The 18472-nt window shown below is 34.0% G+C and overlaps 1 protein-coding gene across 1 annotated transcript in view; it reads left to right on the top strand.

Moving 5' to 3' along the window:
• The first annotated feature begins 316 nt into the window (after positions 1-316).
• LOC145669053 (juvenile hormone esterase-like) overlaps positions 317-18472 on the top strand; it is a 38344-nt gene continuing 20188 nt past the window's right edge. Inside the window, exons 1-3 of the mRNA XM_081737414.1 lie at positions 317-552; positions 10353-10499; positions 13561-13717. Coding sequence (XP_081593540.1) covers positions 364-552; positions 10353-10499; positions 13561-13717 — 493 coding nt within the window. The 5' untranslated portion in view covers positions 317-363. The remainder of the gene's footprint in view (positions 553-10352; positions 10500-13560; positions 13718-18472) is intronic.

The raw sequence follows: 18472 nt of genomic DNA, 5'->3' as shown, positions 1-18472 counted from the left end.
ATATAGAGACCATGTTGAAAAATAACCTAATTGTATGTATTATTTGTTGGCTACATTGGTATACATTTCACTGCAGACTTTGTAACCTTACTTTCTGATCATCCTTCGTATATAATCTATAAATAGATCTTGAAAATTAACTTATTTGGTGGCATTTGCTGAAGACTAGAAATCATCGTAAAATTTAGCATAACGAAACAGATGTAAAGAACTTGACTCGCCTTGTTTGACTTATCATTATTTAAAGAAGTCTGCACTTGACCTTAGTACTACTTCTAAAAACATTTCTTGATAAACACACACAGTATTGATTTACGTAATTCATACAGAGCTCAGTTCATTGCAGCTCTCACGAATTTAGAGATGAGATTACTGCGAAGTCAGGTTCTTTGTTTGGCTTTCTTTCTTGTAGCAGAAGCCAAAAATGTGATTGTAAATACCAAACTAGGAAAGGTGCGTGGCACCTCCATGGTGTCAAGAAAACAGGCAACTTTCCATGCATTTCGTGGGATTCCGTACGCAAAGCCTCCGCTAGGGGAGCTCAGATTTAAGGTCAGTAGTTACTTATTTATTACCGACTCTCATTGTTACTAATTTCTTTAAAATAGCTATAATTTATTGTCCCTCGATTATACCCCGAGGATGTGATGATAATGAACGATGAAAGTAGGAGGAAACGGAGAAGCTCGAGAAAACCGACGCATACTGTGTTTTACTACTATGAAGCCTACTTGGCGCGAGCTGGGATCGAACTAGGGACATCGCATCAGAGATTACTACTAGCTTATGGTGCGAGAACATTTTATTTGTGTTGTAGTTGAGTATTGTATTTATGAAGTTAAGTTCATGAATTAATTGAGATTTCGAATTTACTAAAGTTTAGGATTGCTTATTATCATCATTATTTCTTATTCAGGGTGTTTCAAAACAACACCGACAAAGTTTGGGAGGTGATTCCTGACACCAAGATAATACAAAAAGTATACACCAACCTGAGTGCACAAATGCTTCCTTTCGTAGTTACAGGTTGCCGAAAACACGATAAAATGAACTTTAAAGGACCATATCTCCAAAACTATGGGACCTACCGTAAGCGGGTCAAGAATTCACGCAGGAACTAGTATGTGCCTCACCCAAATATCAATGTTTCAGAATCCTGTGGTACTTCCGCAACAATTTTTGTAGAGGTAATTGGCGAATACTTCATATTATACGCCCGTAGCAAACTCTCTCTATAAAAAAATGCTTCGTTAGTACCTTAGGATTCTGAAACATGGATTTTTGGATAGGGCACAAATTAGTTCCTAAGAGAAGTCATGACCCGACTACGTTAGGTCCAATAGTTTTGGAGCTATAGACCTTAAGTGCGTTTGCACACGGCAACGATAATAACGGTGGAAGCACCGATAATGTCGGCGGTGAAATCGACTTCAATGTACTCAAATCGTAGCTTGCACACGCCACAGACATTATCGGCCGATCCTCCGAAACACAGATGCTGTCGGCCAAGGCCCCAATATTGTCGGCGATATCGCCGACACCGATTTTGTCGGGGGCAATGTTTTCTTATGATTGGATGCACATGCGGCCGATAATGTCGGCCGGCCAGTGGGTTAGATGAAGAGAGTGAGTGACCAGGCGCTGTGTATTCTTGTTTCGTTTCTTGTCTTTGGAATTTTGTTGTTTCTATTTTTTCTATTACAATTGTATAATAATATTATTATCTTGTCCTATAAACACCTTCGGAACAGCTTATTATTTTTTTACAGTCTCAGTTTTGGAGTAGCTAATTCCCTTTATTCAATAAGTATAAAATGTGGGAAGTCTGAAGAGTACTGGTTTCCCTCTAAATAGCTATTACCAAATAGAATATAGGAAATTTAGATAACCAATTTCTTGATTATTTTCCACTCATTTTTTTTTTTGTCTTTGTTATTTCTCTGTCACACACACACTCTCTTTGATGGTATATTTTTTTTAATCTATTAATGCAATTATATTTTAATACATTTTGGAAATTAATTTAAGCGTAATTTTCTGAGTTTGATACATTGTTAACCAGGCACGTAGTCAAGGGGGTCCGAGGGGTCCGGACCCCCCACCCTCACCCTTCGAGGCCAGAAATGAAAAAAAAGGAAGGATGAAACAAAATGAAATGGGAAAAAGAAGGATCAGCGTTAAAATTTAAAAAAAAAAAACTACAGGAAGCTTGGTTACTCTTTCTTATGAGGAGATTTGTATTACTTGCAATACATGGTGGCGAGCTGAGACACAATCATAGTCAACGTCTTGCGAATAATATCAGAAAAATAAACACACTGCTGAACAAGACTGCACTTATTTAATATAAAAACGTGTAAATGTGTTTTTATATTAAATAAGTGCAGTCTTGTTCAGCAGTGTGTTTATTTATTTATTTATTTTATTTTTATTATTATTATTTTTTTTTTTATGGTGGCGAGGTGAGAGAGATATCCTGGAAGAGTCAGGGAATTTGAAATTTCTAGAAAAGTTACTGAATTCTCAGAATTTCTGCTACTAGTCAGGGAGATTTTAAGCTCCCAAAAGCATAGTGCCGTTGTGTAACAGTGTGGCCTTTTTTTTAATCATAAGTTTCGTCATCGCATCCTTGCAGTATCAAACATGTTATTTCAAAAACAATTTTCTACTGATCCTTTAATAACCTGTCATTTGGAACCGACAGTAGTTGACGGAATAATAATAATAATAATAATAAAATATATGTGGAAAGAAATTTCTGTTAGAATTTAATTCAACAGAGAAAGGAATGCAGATAGTGTAAAATAGTTTATAAGACATTATTGAGTATGTACTTTTTATAATAGTTGCGGTCATAATGAAAGGAAAATTGTTATATTTGAATAAACAGTGGAAGGACGTATATATTGTAAAATCTTTTTCAATACGTTTTTTTTATTCTTTCACTCGAGATTTCTTCTTAGTTTGTTATTCAAATACTTACCAACATATCATCATTTTATTGTTCTAACAAACCAATACATCTTGATAATAAAGTAATTTAGATTGATCGATCTCCTGGGCCTTCAGAATTTCATATCCCCCCTCTTACGAAATCCTGGCTAAAAGAACCAATATATGTTCCAGAAAATAGTTTAGAATGATCAAGCCCCTGGTGTGATGACCACAGTATTTCATGTCGCGGACCCCTCTCCTTCACGAAATCCTGGCTACGAGCCTGTGTGAACATAAGCATATGGAAAAAATCCTGATTATTATTACTTCCTTTTATTTTCATCAGAATTGTGTGCAGATCACTTTTCCCGGTCCCACTCAATAAGCAATGATTGAATAGAATATTTGTTGACAAGTCAAAGTAGAATTATTATTATTTTGAAACGAAACCAACACAATCAAACACTCTTTGCAAAGCTCTAAGGACAACTGACTCATTTGGCATTTTCTTGATTGCGATCTCAACAACAGGGATGTGACTTCATGCTTCACTTGTTGCAGATTTTTTCTCTCACTTCCAAAACTATCCCAAATCCCCCATTTTTAAAAATAATTTGTGGAATGGCAATTGAAAACAAAGACCAAAGCTATTAATATGTATCCAAGTTTTCCCCCTCCCCTTTGTATCGGGATCGACCCCCTGATAGAATTCTGCAGTTTAGCTACAGTGACTGGATGAAAAGGTTGTGTATTATTGCATTCTTACCTTTCTAGTTTTGCTTAGATTTTTAGAGATGGCAAGAATTTTTCCATTCGATATTTTAACCTTTATTGAACTTGTGTAATGTAGACCTTGCATATGGGATAAGATAACAGACTCTTTCAAGGGCAGAATTGAAAAGCAAAAATCATGGCGAGAAGTTTATGCAAGCCTTGCCCAGGATTTTGAGTTCATGAACAAAAAGAAACGAGAAACGACAGGTATGTATGCAACAGCGCAAATCTGTCTTCAAGATTGGGAAGGGGGATAAGATCGTTCCCATATTTTATACAACTCTGCTCCCTTGATTCTCCACAGCATTGTTTCTCGACCACGGAAATATTTTGCATATCGATATCGATATGCAAAATATTTCCGCGGTCGAGAAACAATGCTGTGGAGAATCAAGGGAGCAGAGTTGTCTTCAACATTGGGAGGCGGACAAATATGCGGCTTATTCTGAGTTGACATTAATTTCATCTTACTTTCTTTTCTGGCGACCGGACACAAATAATCAAATTTCTCACCCCCAAAGCACATTTTTAATCGGATTATTGGGGGGGACAATCTCCCCAGTTCCAAGATTTGAGGGGACATGTTTCCTTCATCCCCCCGGGATTTGCGCCAGTGTATGTATGGAGCAATGTAAAACAAAATCACTAATTCGAATCTTATAATTTAATCTACTACGACATTAATGTTAATTGCATGGAAAACAAAATAATATACATAAATACAATACGTAACAGTGTTTCAACAAAAATTAAAAACTAATATAGTTTGCAATGTATCTCAGCATCAATTCTCATCGAAACGAAAATAATATGTTTACATCTATTTAAAACGGCACTGTTAAATCTAAACATGTTAGGCATAAGCCTATTTTTTCTAAATTTTGTACTGTTCTCCACACCTCTTCAGAACAGTTTTTGTAGTCCTTGTTTTAAAAAGTAATTTTCCCGATTGTTATTTCTTTTACTTGTTTTCATATATGGAGAAGATTTTTATAAACTGCAGAATATATTGTTTGTGTCGATTACTTCGCTGATCATCGGCACCGATATTATCGGGGCTTCCACCGATATTGTCGGCGACGTGTGCAAAGTACGCCGACACCGACACCGATATTATCGGGGCTTCCTCCGATTTTGTCAGTATCGTGTGCAAACACGCTTAAAGTTAATTTTTTCATGTTTTTTTTTTTTACAGCCTATAACTCCGATAGGAAGCGTTTGTGCACCCAGGTTGGTCGATACTTTTTCTCTTATCTTGGGGTCAGGAATCACGTCCCGAACGTTGTCGGTGTTGTTTTGAAACACCCTGTATATAACTGTCAGTTGTCGTAGTACGAGAAAAAGTCAAAAAGTAAAGGGACTTCTGCAATTTGTCGCACTAGGGTTTGGGAACACTGCTAGTATCCAGCGGTGAATTAGTGTCCTGTAGAACACTTCTATGCAACGTAACACTCTTATTCCCGCGTTAATCATTGGAGTGTAAAAGACCGTTAAACATGGCAGCTCCATTGTCGATCTGCACCAAGGAGGAAATGAGGGCAGTGATTCGCTTTTTGTTTGTGAAAGGTGTTAAACCTGCGGAAATTATTCGTCGAATGCAAGCGTAGTATGGTGACAGTTGTTTACCGCGAAGCAAGATCTACGAATCTTTTTCAAACAGGGAAGAATTTCTTTATGTGACAATGAAAGATAGGGCAGGTCACGGACGTCAACGACTGACGACGACACGACAGCCTAAATTTTCGGAAAGTGTGTGCAAAGTGGTTCCGGAAAGCATTGTCAGCGCAGCATAAGGCACAAAGGTTGGACATCTCTCCTAAACATTTGGCCCTTTATCGTCGAGAGGGAGATGGATTTTTACAGCAAATTGTTGCTGTAGGTGAAACTTGGGTACATCATCACGAACCGGAAAGTAAGGCTGCGAGCATTGTTTGGAAACACCCATCATCACCAGAAGTTATGAAATTTGAACGTCAACCATCAGCTAGTCATTGATGCGGTGCAAAATTGGTTACAGGTGCAACCAAAAAACTCATACTCCGACGGAATAAAAAAAAAAAGTGAAACGTTGGGAAAAGTGCGTTGAAGTGAAGTGCAGGGAGATTATGTAGAAATATAAGGAGTCTAACGAATGTTTCAGTTTTCTATCATTAGAATAAATGTACCTTTTCTCGTCTGTTTGGTTTTTGACTTCACCTCGTACATGAAATTGCAGACAAAATAAAAATCCTTAACTTACGTTATGAAGCTATCTGAAACAAAAGCATCTTTAGTTCATTTCAGTTCATTATAAAGTTTGATACCGAGATTAAATGTAAATGCATAAACTTTCGTTGAGATATCAGTCTAACCAGAGGTAAAAGTGGGTCTGAAAAGGTAGGGGGACAGTAGGTAGTGGCATGACGTCACGCCGTCCCCCTGCCTATCTTTGCCCATTAGGAATTGGGCGACGCCATACATATTTTTTGGGGATGGGCGCACGGGGTCCCCCAACGTTCCCCTTCAGTTTTACCCCTGAGCCTAATAAAATAAAGATATAAATTTACCTCCTATCTTCAACTATACATAGAAAACTTCAACTTATTTAGATTTGTAATTAATGTATTAGCACAGGTTTCTCGAAGTATTAACATATTCATAATTTCAGGAAATATTTAGCTTGGGGTTCTCTTTCTATGATAGGAACAACACATTTCTGAGATTTAAAATGTAACAATTCTAAGGATCATCGAACCATAGGCAGATCCAGAAGGGCATTCATTCTGGCACTCTGTAATGTTTGAATGCTTCCATTAATTTCATTTTCTTCTTCTTAGCCGGAATTACTGCCTGCTTCGTAACATTCTCGTTCATTTTCCTTAAGGAGTCAGTCGCCGTTGGTCCTAATTTCTTGCTGGCCATCTTTGAGATAACAACCACAACCTACCTCCTGTTACAAAAAGAGATTGTAATACGAAAATAATGATTTCGCTTTCCCATATTACTGTGCCGTGTTATTGAAAAATCTTCCCAAACTAAGCCTCGAAATGTTATTGTATATTAAATACAACCATAAATATCTACAACAATCATCCATCAATAGCATGTAGTACTATGATCTATCTTCCCTGCTTCACAACATAAAGAAAAATGAGCCAATGTCTTACCTTCTAAAAGTTTTGATAGCACCTGAAATAATCCACACTCACGTTTTATAACAGACTAAAGCATCGCCTCTGCCATAGAATGCGAGTTTCTTCTGTTACACTTCTCAATAGCAATGCTTCGCTAGGGCTTATCGGTGGCAAGTTATAAGAATTCCTGTATTAGAACTCTCTCCTGTATTACCATTTTCTTCTCTGTTCGATAAGTAATCTGTATAATCATACTATTACTAATTTTATTCAAATCTCATATGTGGCATATTAATCTGGAAAACCTCATGTCAGCTGAATAAAATTTTTCGTTTGAAAAAAAAAAAAAAAAAAGAATTATCTCTCTTTCCAGTTATCGGAAAAGCTGTCGTGGACTTTTCTACAAGTTACATAAATTAACAATGGGATATATACGAAGTAGTATCCGCAATTAAAGAACATTCAAACAATTTCAAAAGATTCCTGATAGGCTATACTTGTAATACAAAGATTAAAGACACTTTAGCTGCAATCAGAACGAAATCCTCGAACTTCTCAAAATTTATCATAGTTAAAGGACTCAAGATCTATAACCATCTTCCAGTTAAAAAAAAAAAAGCTGAAAATATGACGAATAAGAAAGTAATCAGGATTATTAGACCTATGTTAAGAACACATTTTATACTGGGTCAATCCATCTGAAGTGGTCCAAAGATGGCGAAAGTGGTTGCTCTACCGTCTCCGAAAAGTATAAAAAATTTAGTGATGAACTTTGTGTATGAGAAGATCAATAACATCATTCATATTGTCGTATGTACAGTGTTCTTGAATGGCGGCCATCTTTGTTGTCGGTGGAGTGCCAATTTTTGCATTTGCAAGCGTTTACGAAAATTACAGTTGCTGAGGATGTACGAATCACACGAACGTCAGACAAAAACGAATGTTTAAAGGAGAGAATGAGGTACACAGAAACAGTGTTTCTTTCAGAAGCAATGTTCCGAGGGGACACTTGCCGATCTATTCTATTTATTATTGTATTATAGACGTATTATTTTGATCTCCTCCGGGGGGAAGGCACTCTGAGAGGCATTTAATGTATCAGCAAAGTATCATTGAAATTCAATCCCAGTTACAGAAGTTAATGTGTTCACAAGGTTGCGTTACACCTATCTATCCTATCCTGCTGAAAATGGCGTATTTGTGGAAAACATTTAAAATGATTGTTTCCTTTCTCTTCTATAGCATTAGAGCAATAGTTTCAGTAGCTGTAATTACAACAACTTCTTGCAATTCTCCGGAATGGTTTAAGATATTGAAGTGCTGTAAAAGGAAAAATAATTTACATATCCATTACATACCATACAAGTAAATAGGTATGATACTTAACTCAACATTTTTTCGAAATAAAGATTTTTTAAAAAAAATCAAGCCCTGGTAACTTCGTTCCTATTCATTAGAAACAAGTCATAGCATGACCTGGTATCCAACACTACTAAAGTACTTTTGATGTACTTTACAATGTGCATCTCCGTTATGTTGTTTTTACGTTAGAGGCTTCCGAACTTTGGATGTTTGTGATGCTATAACATCCTTAGTTTGCAACGCTGAATAAGAAAAGTAATATTTTAAGTTTATTTTGGACACCTTGGTTTGAAATATGTAATAATCTGACGTAGTGACATTTGAAAAAATATAACTTTATATTGAGTTGACAACATTGTTTGTTGGGTCTTTCTGTCTATTACATACATAGATACCTCCTCCTTATACTTGCTTCGTGCAAAGTTTCGCTTTTCTTCCTCTTTTGGCTTGTCCGTTATAGCGGATGGTCAAGATAAATTGTCCACCCTATAGACGTGGCAATGATCATGCAGCTCACCCATAAATCTATGGTGCCAGTAGTATCACAGGTGTGGATATTTCTGCAGACTCTTTACATGCAATAGTATTCAGCACAAAACTTATGAACCCACTACTTTATGTAATTTCAAAATGCAGCCCTTTAAAAGTGTAATTTTCTGTACTTTTTCTAGTGATTTCATGTATCGGTTTGCAACCCTGCATATTTATTTAGAAGCAAGAGTATATATTCTCCGCGTATCTCAGTCTCTTCTCTAAGCATTCGTTTTTATTTGGGATGTTCGTCTGATTCGTACTTCCTGAGCAACTGTAGTTTTCGTAAACGCTTGCAAATGCAAAAAATGACACTCCACCGACAGCAAAGATGGCCGCCATTCAGGAACACTTGTACATACGACAACGTGAATGATGTTATTGACCTTCTCATACACAAGGTTCATCACACTCCAATTTCTATAATTTTCGGAGATGGTCGAGCAACCACCTCTGGACCACTTCTTATGGATTGACTCACTGTCATTAGGTTATTTTGTCAGATTTGAAATTACTATATGAACAAATTTTGCTATTTGAAATTGTATTAATACAACCAAAGGAAATTTGTACAATTCATTGATCCTTGTTATTTCATTTTAAATGTAATTTCATAAAATGATTTTATTGTATCTTGTATATTATATGTAAATCTTTAAAGGCTTGTATACTTATTGACGTGTTCTATTACGCACAAAATAAAGTCGAAGAAACGCAATAAATAGATTGAGTTGAATTAAGAATTTCATCATAATCCATGAGTGAAACTACCTGAACAAACTTTTTTTCAAGAAAGAGAGAGAAAAAAAGACAACTCTCCTATTTCTCCACATTTACACTATATACGTAACTTCAATTCCAAAATTTTGTAATTCGATTTAAACATCACTGCTTCATATTCTGGAAGAAAAAAAATATATTTGTGTGTAATAAATATAATGATGATTAACATTCCACTAACACTTAGTATAGAAATAGGTAGCTTTACTAACATATTGTTTATTAACTGTCACACAAATACAGGGTGAGTCAAAATATGTTTCCGATTTCTATTATTATTATTATTATTATTGCTTTTAGTAACACGCATGTAAACAGAGATTACACACATTGATTGATCAATTCAAAACAATTTTTTCTAATATATTATAAATATTCAATATGCGATCCACCAGTTACACGACACACATCTAGTCTATAATCAAGTTCCTGACAAATTCTCCCTAGCATGTCAGGGTCGATATCGGCCACAGCTGCAGTGACGCACTCACGCAATTCAACCACAGTTGTACCAATTGGCGGCACAAATACCCTAAATTTTACACAGAAATGCCGTTGAACTTGCACAACGGAGTCAGTCGTATAAAAATCAAGTACACAGAACGCTCTGTGGTCTGTAGAAACTATATTGCTCACTTCGACTAAACTGCCTCCTGGTGTACGTCTACGTAACTACGCCTCTGCAGTAGAAAGAAAAATCGAAATTATAGTCCAGAAAAAAATACATTTGCAAGAAAAGCTCATTACTGTTCGAATAATAAATTAACGACGCCGGGAACATCATTCTGACTCACCCCGTGGATATCTATGAATATAATAGTAATTGTAGTTGCATTATTTTATTTGTTCTGTTGATAGCCTCCTCAACCGATGGATCCATGGGAAACAGTATTGGAAGCAGTTGATGATAAGCCTCAATGCATCCAAATAGATTTGGCCTTCGAAGTGGATCCACAGCCAATGGGAAGCGAGGATTGTCTTTATCTTAACATCTACACACCGAAAGTAAGGATTACTATAACATAGTACAACTATTTAAATTCTTTTATATGCGTTAAATATCAGTAAACACAGAATAGCGAAGAAATAACACTCGATGAATGTGCAGGAATCTCATCTTTTTAATTTTTCCTATAGTGTATTTTTTTAAAATAATATTATCATATATTGTTGCCAATTTCGTATATTAATAATAATTATTTAATTTGTCCAAGTTTTCGTTTATGTCAATTAGTTAGTTATATTAGTATCTTAATTATATGTGGGCGTAGTGATACTAACGATCAAGTTTGTTACCCATCGAAATGCATTTTTGTAGGAAAATTCATCTAAATTGTGTGACTATATTATTTTAGTATTGTTGTATTCTAAATATTATATTTCGTTAATTGGAATAAATATTTTCAAAATTATTAACTCAGAAACTTCGATGATTATTTAAAAAATTGGGATGATTATTTAAAAAATTGGCGAATTATGTTCATAGTCTTGTATAGGTTTACATTCACACATGTTTTAATGTAGCATTGCCATGTAAACAGACATCTGAACACCTGATTTGCTGAACGTCTGGGATTGAGATTAAGTTCGTGGTAGAGATTTTCTAAGTGTACTCCCGTTTCCTCCCACATTTTCATTTTACCAATTCTTTCATCATCATTCACTTGCTTTAATCATAGTCTTGCTTAACCTAACGAACATAATGGTGGAACTTTAAACTGAAAGAAAGAAACAGATCATACTATTGTTAATTGCGTTTCCTAACAGTTCTTTACATTTGTACTACTTGTAAATAATAGAACCAACTTATTGCAATTACTTTCCATTTAACATTTCAAAGCATTCAGTTAATTAGCATTATTACTTGAATAAGTTATATCTTCAAACTGAGGAATGCTAGACTTTTAAATTACTTTCTTGTTTCTTAGTTTCTATCATTTTTTTTTTTTTTTTTTTTAGAGAGATAAGTAACACATTTTTGTTGATTAGCTTTTATATTAGAACAGAAGTCAATCGTGTTTTAGTAGCAACTCCATGTAATTTAATAGCAAATGATTCGTTAACAAATCGAAAAGTAGAACTGTTATAAAGCAAAAAATCCGGAAAGTTTGGTTAATCCCAGTCTTCTAATGCACACTTCAGAATTCAGAAATCTAAGCGTATGGAATAGCACTCAGGTGGTCTGCTCTTCCCCTCCTCCCTCCGGAAAATTTTGAAAATTGATCCTCCAGAAAAAGCAACTTTAGGTATTTTTAGTAAAACTGAAGTTTTTCATTTTTTCTTTTTTTCTTCTTTTTCACAGTGTTCTTGATCTACGAGTCTTATGGTTCTGATCGCCGTGTATTTTAAATACATCGAATGGGAAAAACGGTTGTTCAGTTTGTAATTAAAAAATAATAATCGCTTCATCGAGGAAGAAAAAACAGAATTCCGGAATTGTGTGTGTTTTCATCTCTGACAAATTCTGTGCCCAAACTTTATATTTCCGCTCTATGAGAAAATAATCATTACTGTCATTTAAGAAACAAACACAGGAAAAGATTAGATTTTATTCTTCTTCCGTTCCTCTTTATATTTCTCTTTCATCTTTGTTATGTGGACGTGAGCACCGCCACGAAAATTCTGTAGGTGTTCAAGAGCCGGAGCACTGCCAGAGTTGGCGTCCCTAGTTAATCCTCTATATTTATTGATTTCCCCTTTATCAGAAACGTTTGCATTAGATCTTTCCACTTTCAATAATAATAATAATATAAACAACTGTTTGTAGTGTCTTCTTTGACTTTACTTCAAGGTTATTGATGATAACAGACGTCAAGCTCATTAATAAGGGATACAAAGAATATTTTCATGGTTATAGAACTCTATTTCTTTGTAAATGGAACGTGTACTGTGGCTGTAGTCAGATTTCTAGTTTCTAAGCAACAGATTTATAATTTTAAAAAATTATTTATTTGTGCATGAAATTATAAAAATATAAACATCACGCTTCAAATCCTGTAAAGGCTACCTCTGTTTAGAATGTAAACAAACCGTAAAGAGAGGGAATACATCCAAGTGAAGTACTGTCTGAAACAACACAATGTGCTTCCTTCCATACCAATGATGTCGTTATAGAAAGAGTAGAAGAAGAGCAAAAGGATAGAAATACATTTAAATTTGAAGGTGACCCAATGATTTGGGGAGAAACTAAACAATAAGACTGCTGGGTGGTTGGGACAACTCAATATAAGAATAAGGTTTGTGTATGAATTCAAGAAAGGAAAATCAAGCTTTGAATAATTTCAAAATTAGGAAGCTGACAAGAAAGTCAAATAAAACTTCTAAGGAAACCAGAAAATTTCATGTAAATGTTCAGAAGTGCCTGTTGTGGCCGAATGAAGGAAGAAATCGTTACGAGATTACAAAAAAAGAGGAACAAAAAAGAATCCTAGAAAGCTGAGCTGCCATATAGAGTACAACACGTGTTTGGCCCTCATGATAGCTTACTGTAGCTTTTCTCGAACCTTTTTAAAGTGAGACCACTTGCATTAATCAGAATACTCTAAGGGCCACTCTATTCTTGTTCTAATCGAAAGAAAAATATCTTTTTCCTTGTTTTGATCATACGTTAATATCAGTAAAATTATATTTTTAAGATTATTAATTAAAATTTCCGTAAATTTATATTGGTAAATATATGAGCGACATTTGTCTCAGGGCCACGTTGGTCCACCCCAAAATTTGATAGTTGTACATAGGATCATCCGCATTTCAGTGCTTCAAATTGTTCCTTAAAATGTAGATTCATATCCCATATAACCTCGGTGATAAAATGGGAGCTTAAACTTTGAGAAACGAAGTCATGGATCTTTTAATCGTTTTGCTTTGTTGATCGGATTATCATCACCCGAAATGAGTGACCACCTGAATTCCAAATGCTTCGAGCTGAAGTAACAACTGAAATTACACGACGAAGCCAATTAATCTCAAGCAACGTTGAAATTGTTAATTTTGTTGAAAATATTCCTTTTGTGTTACATAAAAATATATATATAAACATATAAACTGTTTCTCTATGTGTTGTTAGCTGCCAGAGGAAGACGATTCGTTGAAAGATGTATTCTTTTATATCCACGGCGGAGGTTGGCTGAGTGGGACAGGGGCCAGCTATCTCTACGGGCCTCACTACTTCATGGACAGAGACGTCGTTCTTGTCACCCACAACTACCGTCTAGGTGCTCTGGGTCAGTAGTTTTTTTTAATTCCATTATTTATCTAATGAGTGAATTTAACTTTAATTTGTTCAGAAGTAAAAACAACTGTGCTTACATGTATTTCTTTATTACAGCTGTATATATATCAGCAGCTTAAGTAATCTTCATAAAACTCTTTTTGATATATTTCGGAATACGGATAGTGAAGAGCTTGACGAGAATGTATCTATTAGAACACTCCTTTCGTTCTTTAAATGAGGTCTTTTGTATATAAAGGAACTGTAGCTGTTGATAATATTCAGAAAGTGTATTTTTAAGTGTATTAATTGCGATATTTCTAAAATATTGTTTAATATGGTAACACATTATCTAACAGCGTGTGGAGTACAAAAAGTGAGTTAAAATACAAATAATTAAGTGTGCCAAAACATCAATGTTGTCAAATATTGTAAAAGAAAAATGCCAGCATTTGAATTTTCTTTCTCGTTCGACTATTATTTTTGCACTCGAACCTTCTAGAAGAATTAGAACAAAAGATCTTTTGTAAGACGTAAAACTATGTTCTTTGTTCAGGATTACTCAAAGGTCTAAAACGCAATAAATATCGACTCCAAAAAGAATCCATAGAAATTACAAAATAATGCTACCAAATAAAGAATATCCAAATATTTCGCTGAAAAAACAAAGTCAAAGTGAATAGAACATTTTTCTTCGTTTATTTCGAACTTAAACGCGTGCGTGCTCTTGGAAATGCCACTCGTGGTAGCTTACTAATACGTAAGGAAAATGTAATTGTGATATAATTAAGAGAGTTGTACAGGTTTATATTTTCCAAAAGATTGAATAACCAATAAATTGCTCGAACATGTTTTTGTATTTCATCTACTAAGGCTAATTGCTTAATTTAGTTTTTAATAAAATATGATGCATGTCAGATGTTATGACGTAGATTCATGGTGTAGGTACAAAGAAAAGGTAATTGAAGTTTCCTACTTCATCTTATCACTGTACGACTTAAGCTGATTGATGGTTATTTGATTGCCGTGCCTTGGACCTACAGCGTTGGGTTATTTTCTTTTCATAAAAACGATTATTTGCGGAGTTAATTTTGCTTCGGCTAGGTCATTGCTTCAACATCAAAGTACGGAAACTTTCCAGATTTGTTTTGACACTCGGGCAGTGCCATAAGATATCAATACACGAAAAAACTCAACATCTTAAACAAGTCTTGTGTGATTGCATATAATTAGAAGCTACCAATGACATAATTAAATAATTTTTAAAAATAACTGTTTTCTTACCTACTCTGGTCAGAGCAAAGTAACTAAAACTTTTCGGGACTTTCCCGAATGGTCCAAGACAAATAGTGCTTAAAAGTAAATTTTCCTTTGAAATTGATATTTCAAAATTATGATAAACGTATATAAGATTACAATTAATCATATGCCAAATTATCAATTTAAAAAAAACAAGAGAAAAGTGTGTAAATAATGTTTGGTTTTTAGTAATACTATGCTTCACTCTTCTCTCCTCTCGTTGTATTTTGTGCAGTGGATGGGAGAGAAACAACTCAGGACTCAACGAGAACAAAAGAAGCATAGTAGCTTTTAAACGAACAAGATGTACTTGGATTTGATGCACATTTAATTGGAGCTTTAGTTTATAAGACCAGTTTTATCTTTCACAATTTATTATTAGTACAATCAAAAACATACTCATCCTTTAATGTATCTAAAATACAGTTTGCAGTGCAAAATTATGAAAATCGAAAGATATTAAAATGGTAATCTCACAAAAGTGAACATAGTGCACTGCATGCAAAAATCTATACATGATATATAATTAAAGAAATCTTCATCCGTCATGTCTAGATTCTATTCCATATAATTAAATAACCTAGCAAGTAGAAAGAATATGAAGTGATTTTAAAAATGTCATTTTAATATTTCAAGTTTGTGAAAGTGCCAAAAATTACATCGTGCATCCGCGACGCTAACTTGAAAAATACATACAAAATTGAAAGTGACTATGTTCGTGACACTTTTAGTCTCTTGAATTACAAGACCGATCTTGATCAAATTTTCAACATAGATGAGGTTTGGGCCTGGAAAGTATTTTATCATTTCACTTTGACAGTAGAACTTAGGGGAGGGAGAGGAGAGATATAAATATAAATATTTAAATATCTGACCCCAGATTACCTATTATATACGGCCTACCAAAAATACATAAGGTAGAAGTTCCTACTAGGCCTATTACATCAGATCAATATCATCCCATATGTAAATTGGTCAAATGGCTTGTGATTTTTTTACGTGTTTGAATATTCCCCTTACTCAGTGCAGGTTGGCCGAGTAGGCAGGGGCCTACCCAAAACGTTTGAAAATGTATAATCGCTAAAACATATAATAAAGAGTAAATATATTTTCCACTATTTATATTAATGGTAGAAAATTATTTAACAAATAGCATCAAACACTACTGTAAAAGTAATTTTCTACTGTCATTAATCAATCAAATGTGTATATTATCCATAAGCGAGGGAGCGGACCTACCCAAAATTAAAATCCTAAAGCCGCCCCTACCCTTACTTATTACATAAAAAACAGTTTCGAGATTAAACAACAATATGTAATTCAGCTAATGCAAATAACATCAAAATGTCATCAATTGATGTAGTTGACATGTGTCCGTCCTTCTTTTGCTATTAGTTTTTGAAACAGTTACTAACATCTTGTACAGTAAAATATTTAGTACTCCAGCAGTGAATGAAATTCTTAATCTTCTTGAATGTTGCCTTAAATACAATATTTTCTTATTTGAAGGTAATATATATCATCAAGTATGGGAAATTAATTTTAGAAAATTAAAAATTTAGAAGACTTAAATCTTTATTGTGCATCAATTCTAGTACATATGTAGAAAAATTTAAAAAAAAAACCAAACTGATATTACCTTTTGCAGTTATTTGTGTTAATATATTATTGCATAATCGTATCTAGATTTGATAATTAAAAACAAGATATACAAATATATATGATATATATTGAGCCAGACAGTAGAACCATTTAAATGTTTTAATTGCTTTTATTCTATTTTACGGAGTATGTTCTTTAAACTTTTCTTTTATCGTTACAGAAGGAAATAAATGTTTTTAGGACGTAATATTGCATCTTTCAAAACATAATTTTCACATTTCATTTCAGAGTTGAAACTTTAGTGATGATATTTTCAATTTGTTCAGTGTTGTGTTTATATTGAAAAGTAATCTTTTTTTTTTTTTTTTTTTTTTAAATAAATGATATAGTATGTCATGTTTAAAGTTACTATATGAAAGTATATTTACATTAAAACCATTATTTTCCTTAGTATGCTTTCAATATGTTTTACTAATGCCAAGTACCTATCAAGGGAGTATCTTTTATATTTCAAGATGAAACATTGCTGTTTCTTTATCGTATGAATTATATGCAAAAGAATTAATGTTGAATGTCGTAAAAGAATTTTGTAGTAAGGAACCAGCTTAACTGAAAACTGAATTTCAGAATAATTTTTATCAGTGTGTAACAAGTTTGTTTCTTTAAAATTTCTCGTTACATTTTAGTGACACTTTATTTGTGTTTGAAAATAAATTTGATCGTGTAAATAAAAATTAATAAGAAATGCTTCAATGTTTGGAATGATGTTTTGAAGAAATTTATTTTTCATGTGCATATTTTCTGTATTAATTTGGATGCTTTATTAGTATATAAGAAATGTTAACTATGTTCATATACATAATCATAAGAATGATATTAATACAAAATTTTATTTGTACACTATTTGTTAAATTTGTTTCGTAAGTTTTTGCAAAATAAGACTTCGTTATGTAAAATTGAAGTTAAATATTATACAGGGTATTTCAAAACAACGCCAACAACGTTTGGGACGTGATTTCTGACACCAAGATAAGACGAAAAGTATAGGCTAAAGTGGATGCACAAATGCTTTCTTTTGGAGTTATAGACTGCCGAAAACATGAGCAAATGATCTTTAAAGCTATATAGCTCCAAAACTATGGGACCTACCGTAGTCAGGTCAAGACTTTACTTAGGAACAAATATGTGGGCTGGCCAAAAATACATGTTTTAGAATCCTAAGGTACTGACGCAACATTTTTTTAGATGGAGTTTGGCTACGGGCATATAATTTGAAGTACTCACCAACTACCTCTATAAAAATTGTTGTGGAAGTACCGCAGAATTCTGAAACTTGGATATTTGGATAGCGCATATGTTAGTTCCTAAGTAAAGTCTTGACCTGACTACGGTAGGTCCCATAGTTTTGGAGCTATGGACCTTTAAAGCTCATTTTTTCGTGTTTTCGACTGACAATAAATCCGAAAGGAAGCATTTCTGATCTCAGGACGATCTATACTTTTTGTCTTATCTTGGTGCAGGAATGACCACCCAAACGTGATTGCTTACACAAACACAAGAAAAAAAGTATAGATCATCCTGAGTGCACAGATGCTTCCTTTCGGATTTATAGTCAGCCGAAAACACGAAAAAATAAACTTTAAAGGTGTTGTTTTGAAACATCCTGTATAATCTAAATTATGATTAGTAAAATCTAAATTGAAAGAACTATATAAATGATAGTCCTATGTCCGTTTCAATATTCATCGAAATGGCCTTTTAGTTTCCGTTTATGCTTTATTCGCGTGGAAGAAAATCCCTCACCTGATGAAGCTGCATGCCAGCGAAAGTACTAACTGAACTTTCCAAACATTTCTTGTTGAATTTA

The sequence above is a fragment of the Thermobia domestica genome, chromosome 13, assembly GCF_964235325.1.
Source record: "Thermobia domestica chromosome 13, izTheDome1.hap1.1, whole genome shotgun sequence".
Lineage (NCBI taxonomy): Eukaryota > Metazoa > Arthropoda > Insecta > Zygentoma > Lepismatidae > Thermobia > Thermobia domestica.
Note: the sequence above shows the minus strand (reverse complement) of the source record. Positions and strands in the feature narration are given on the sequence as shown.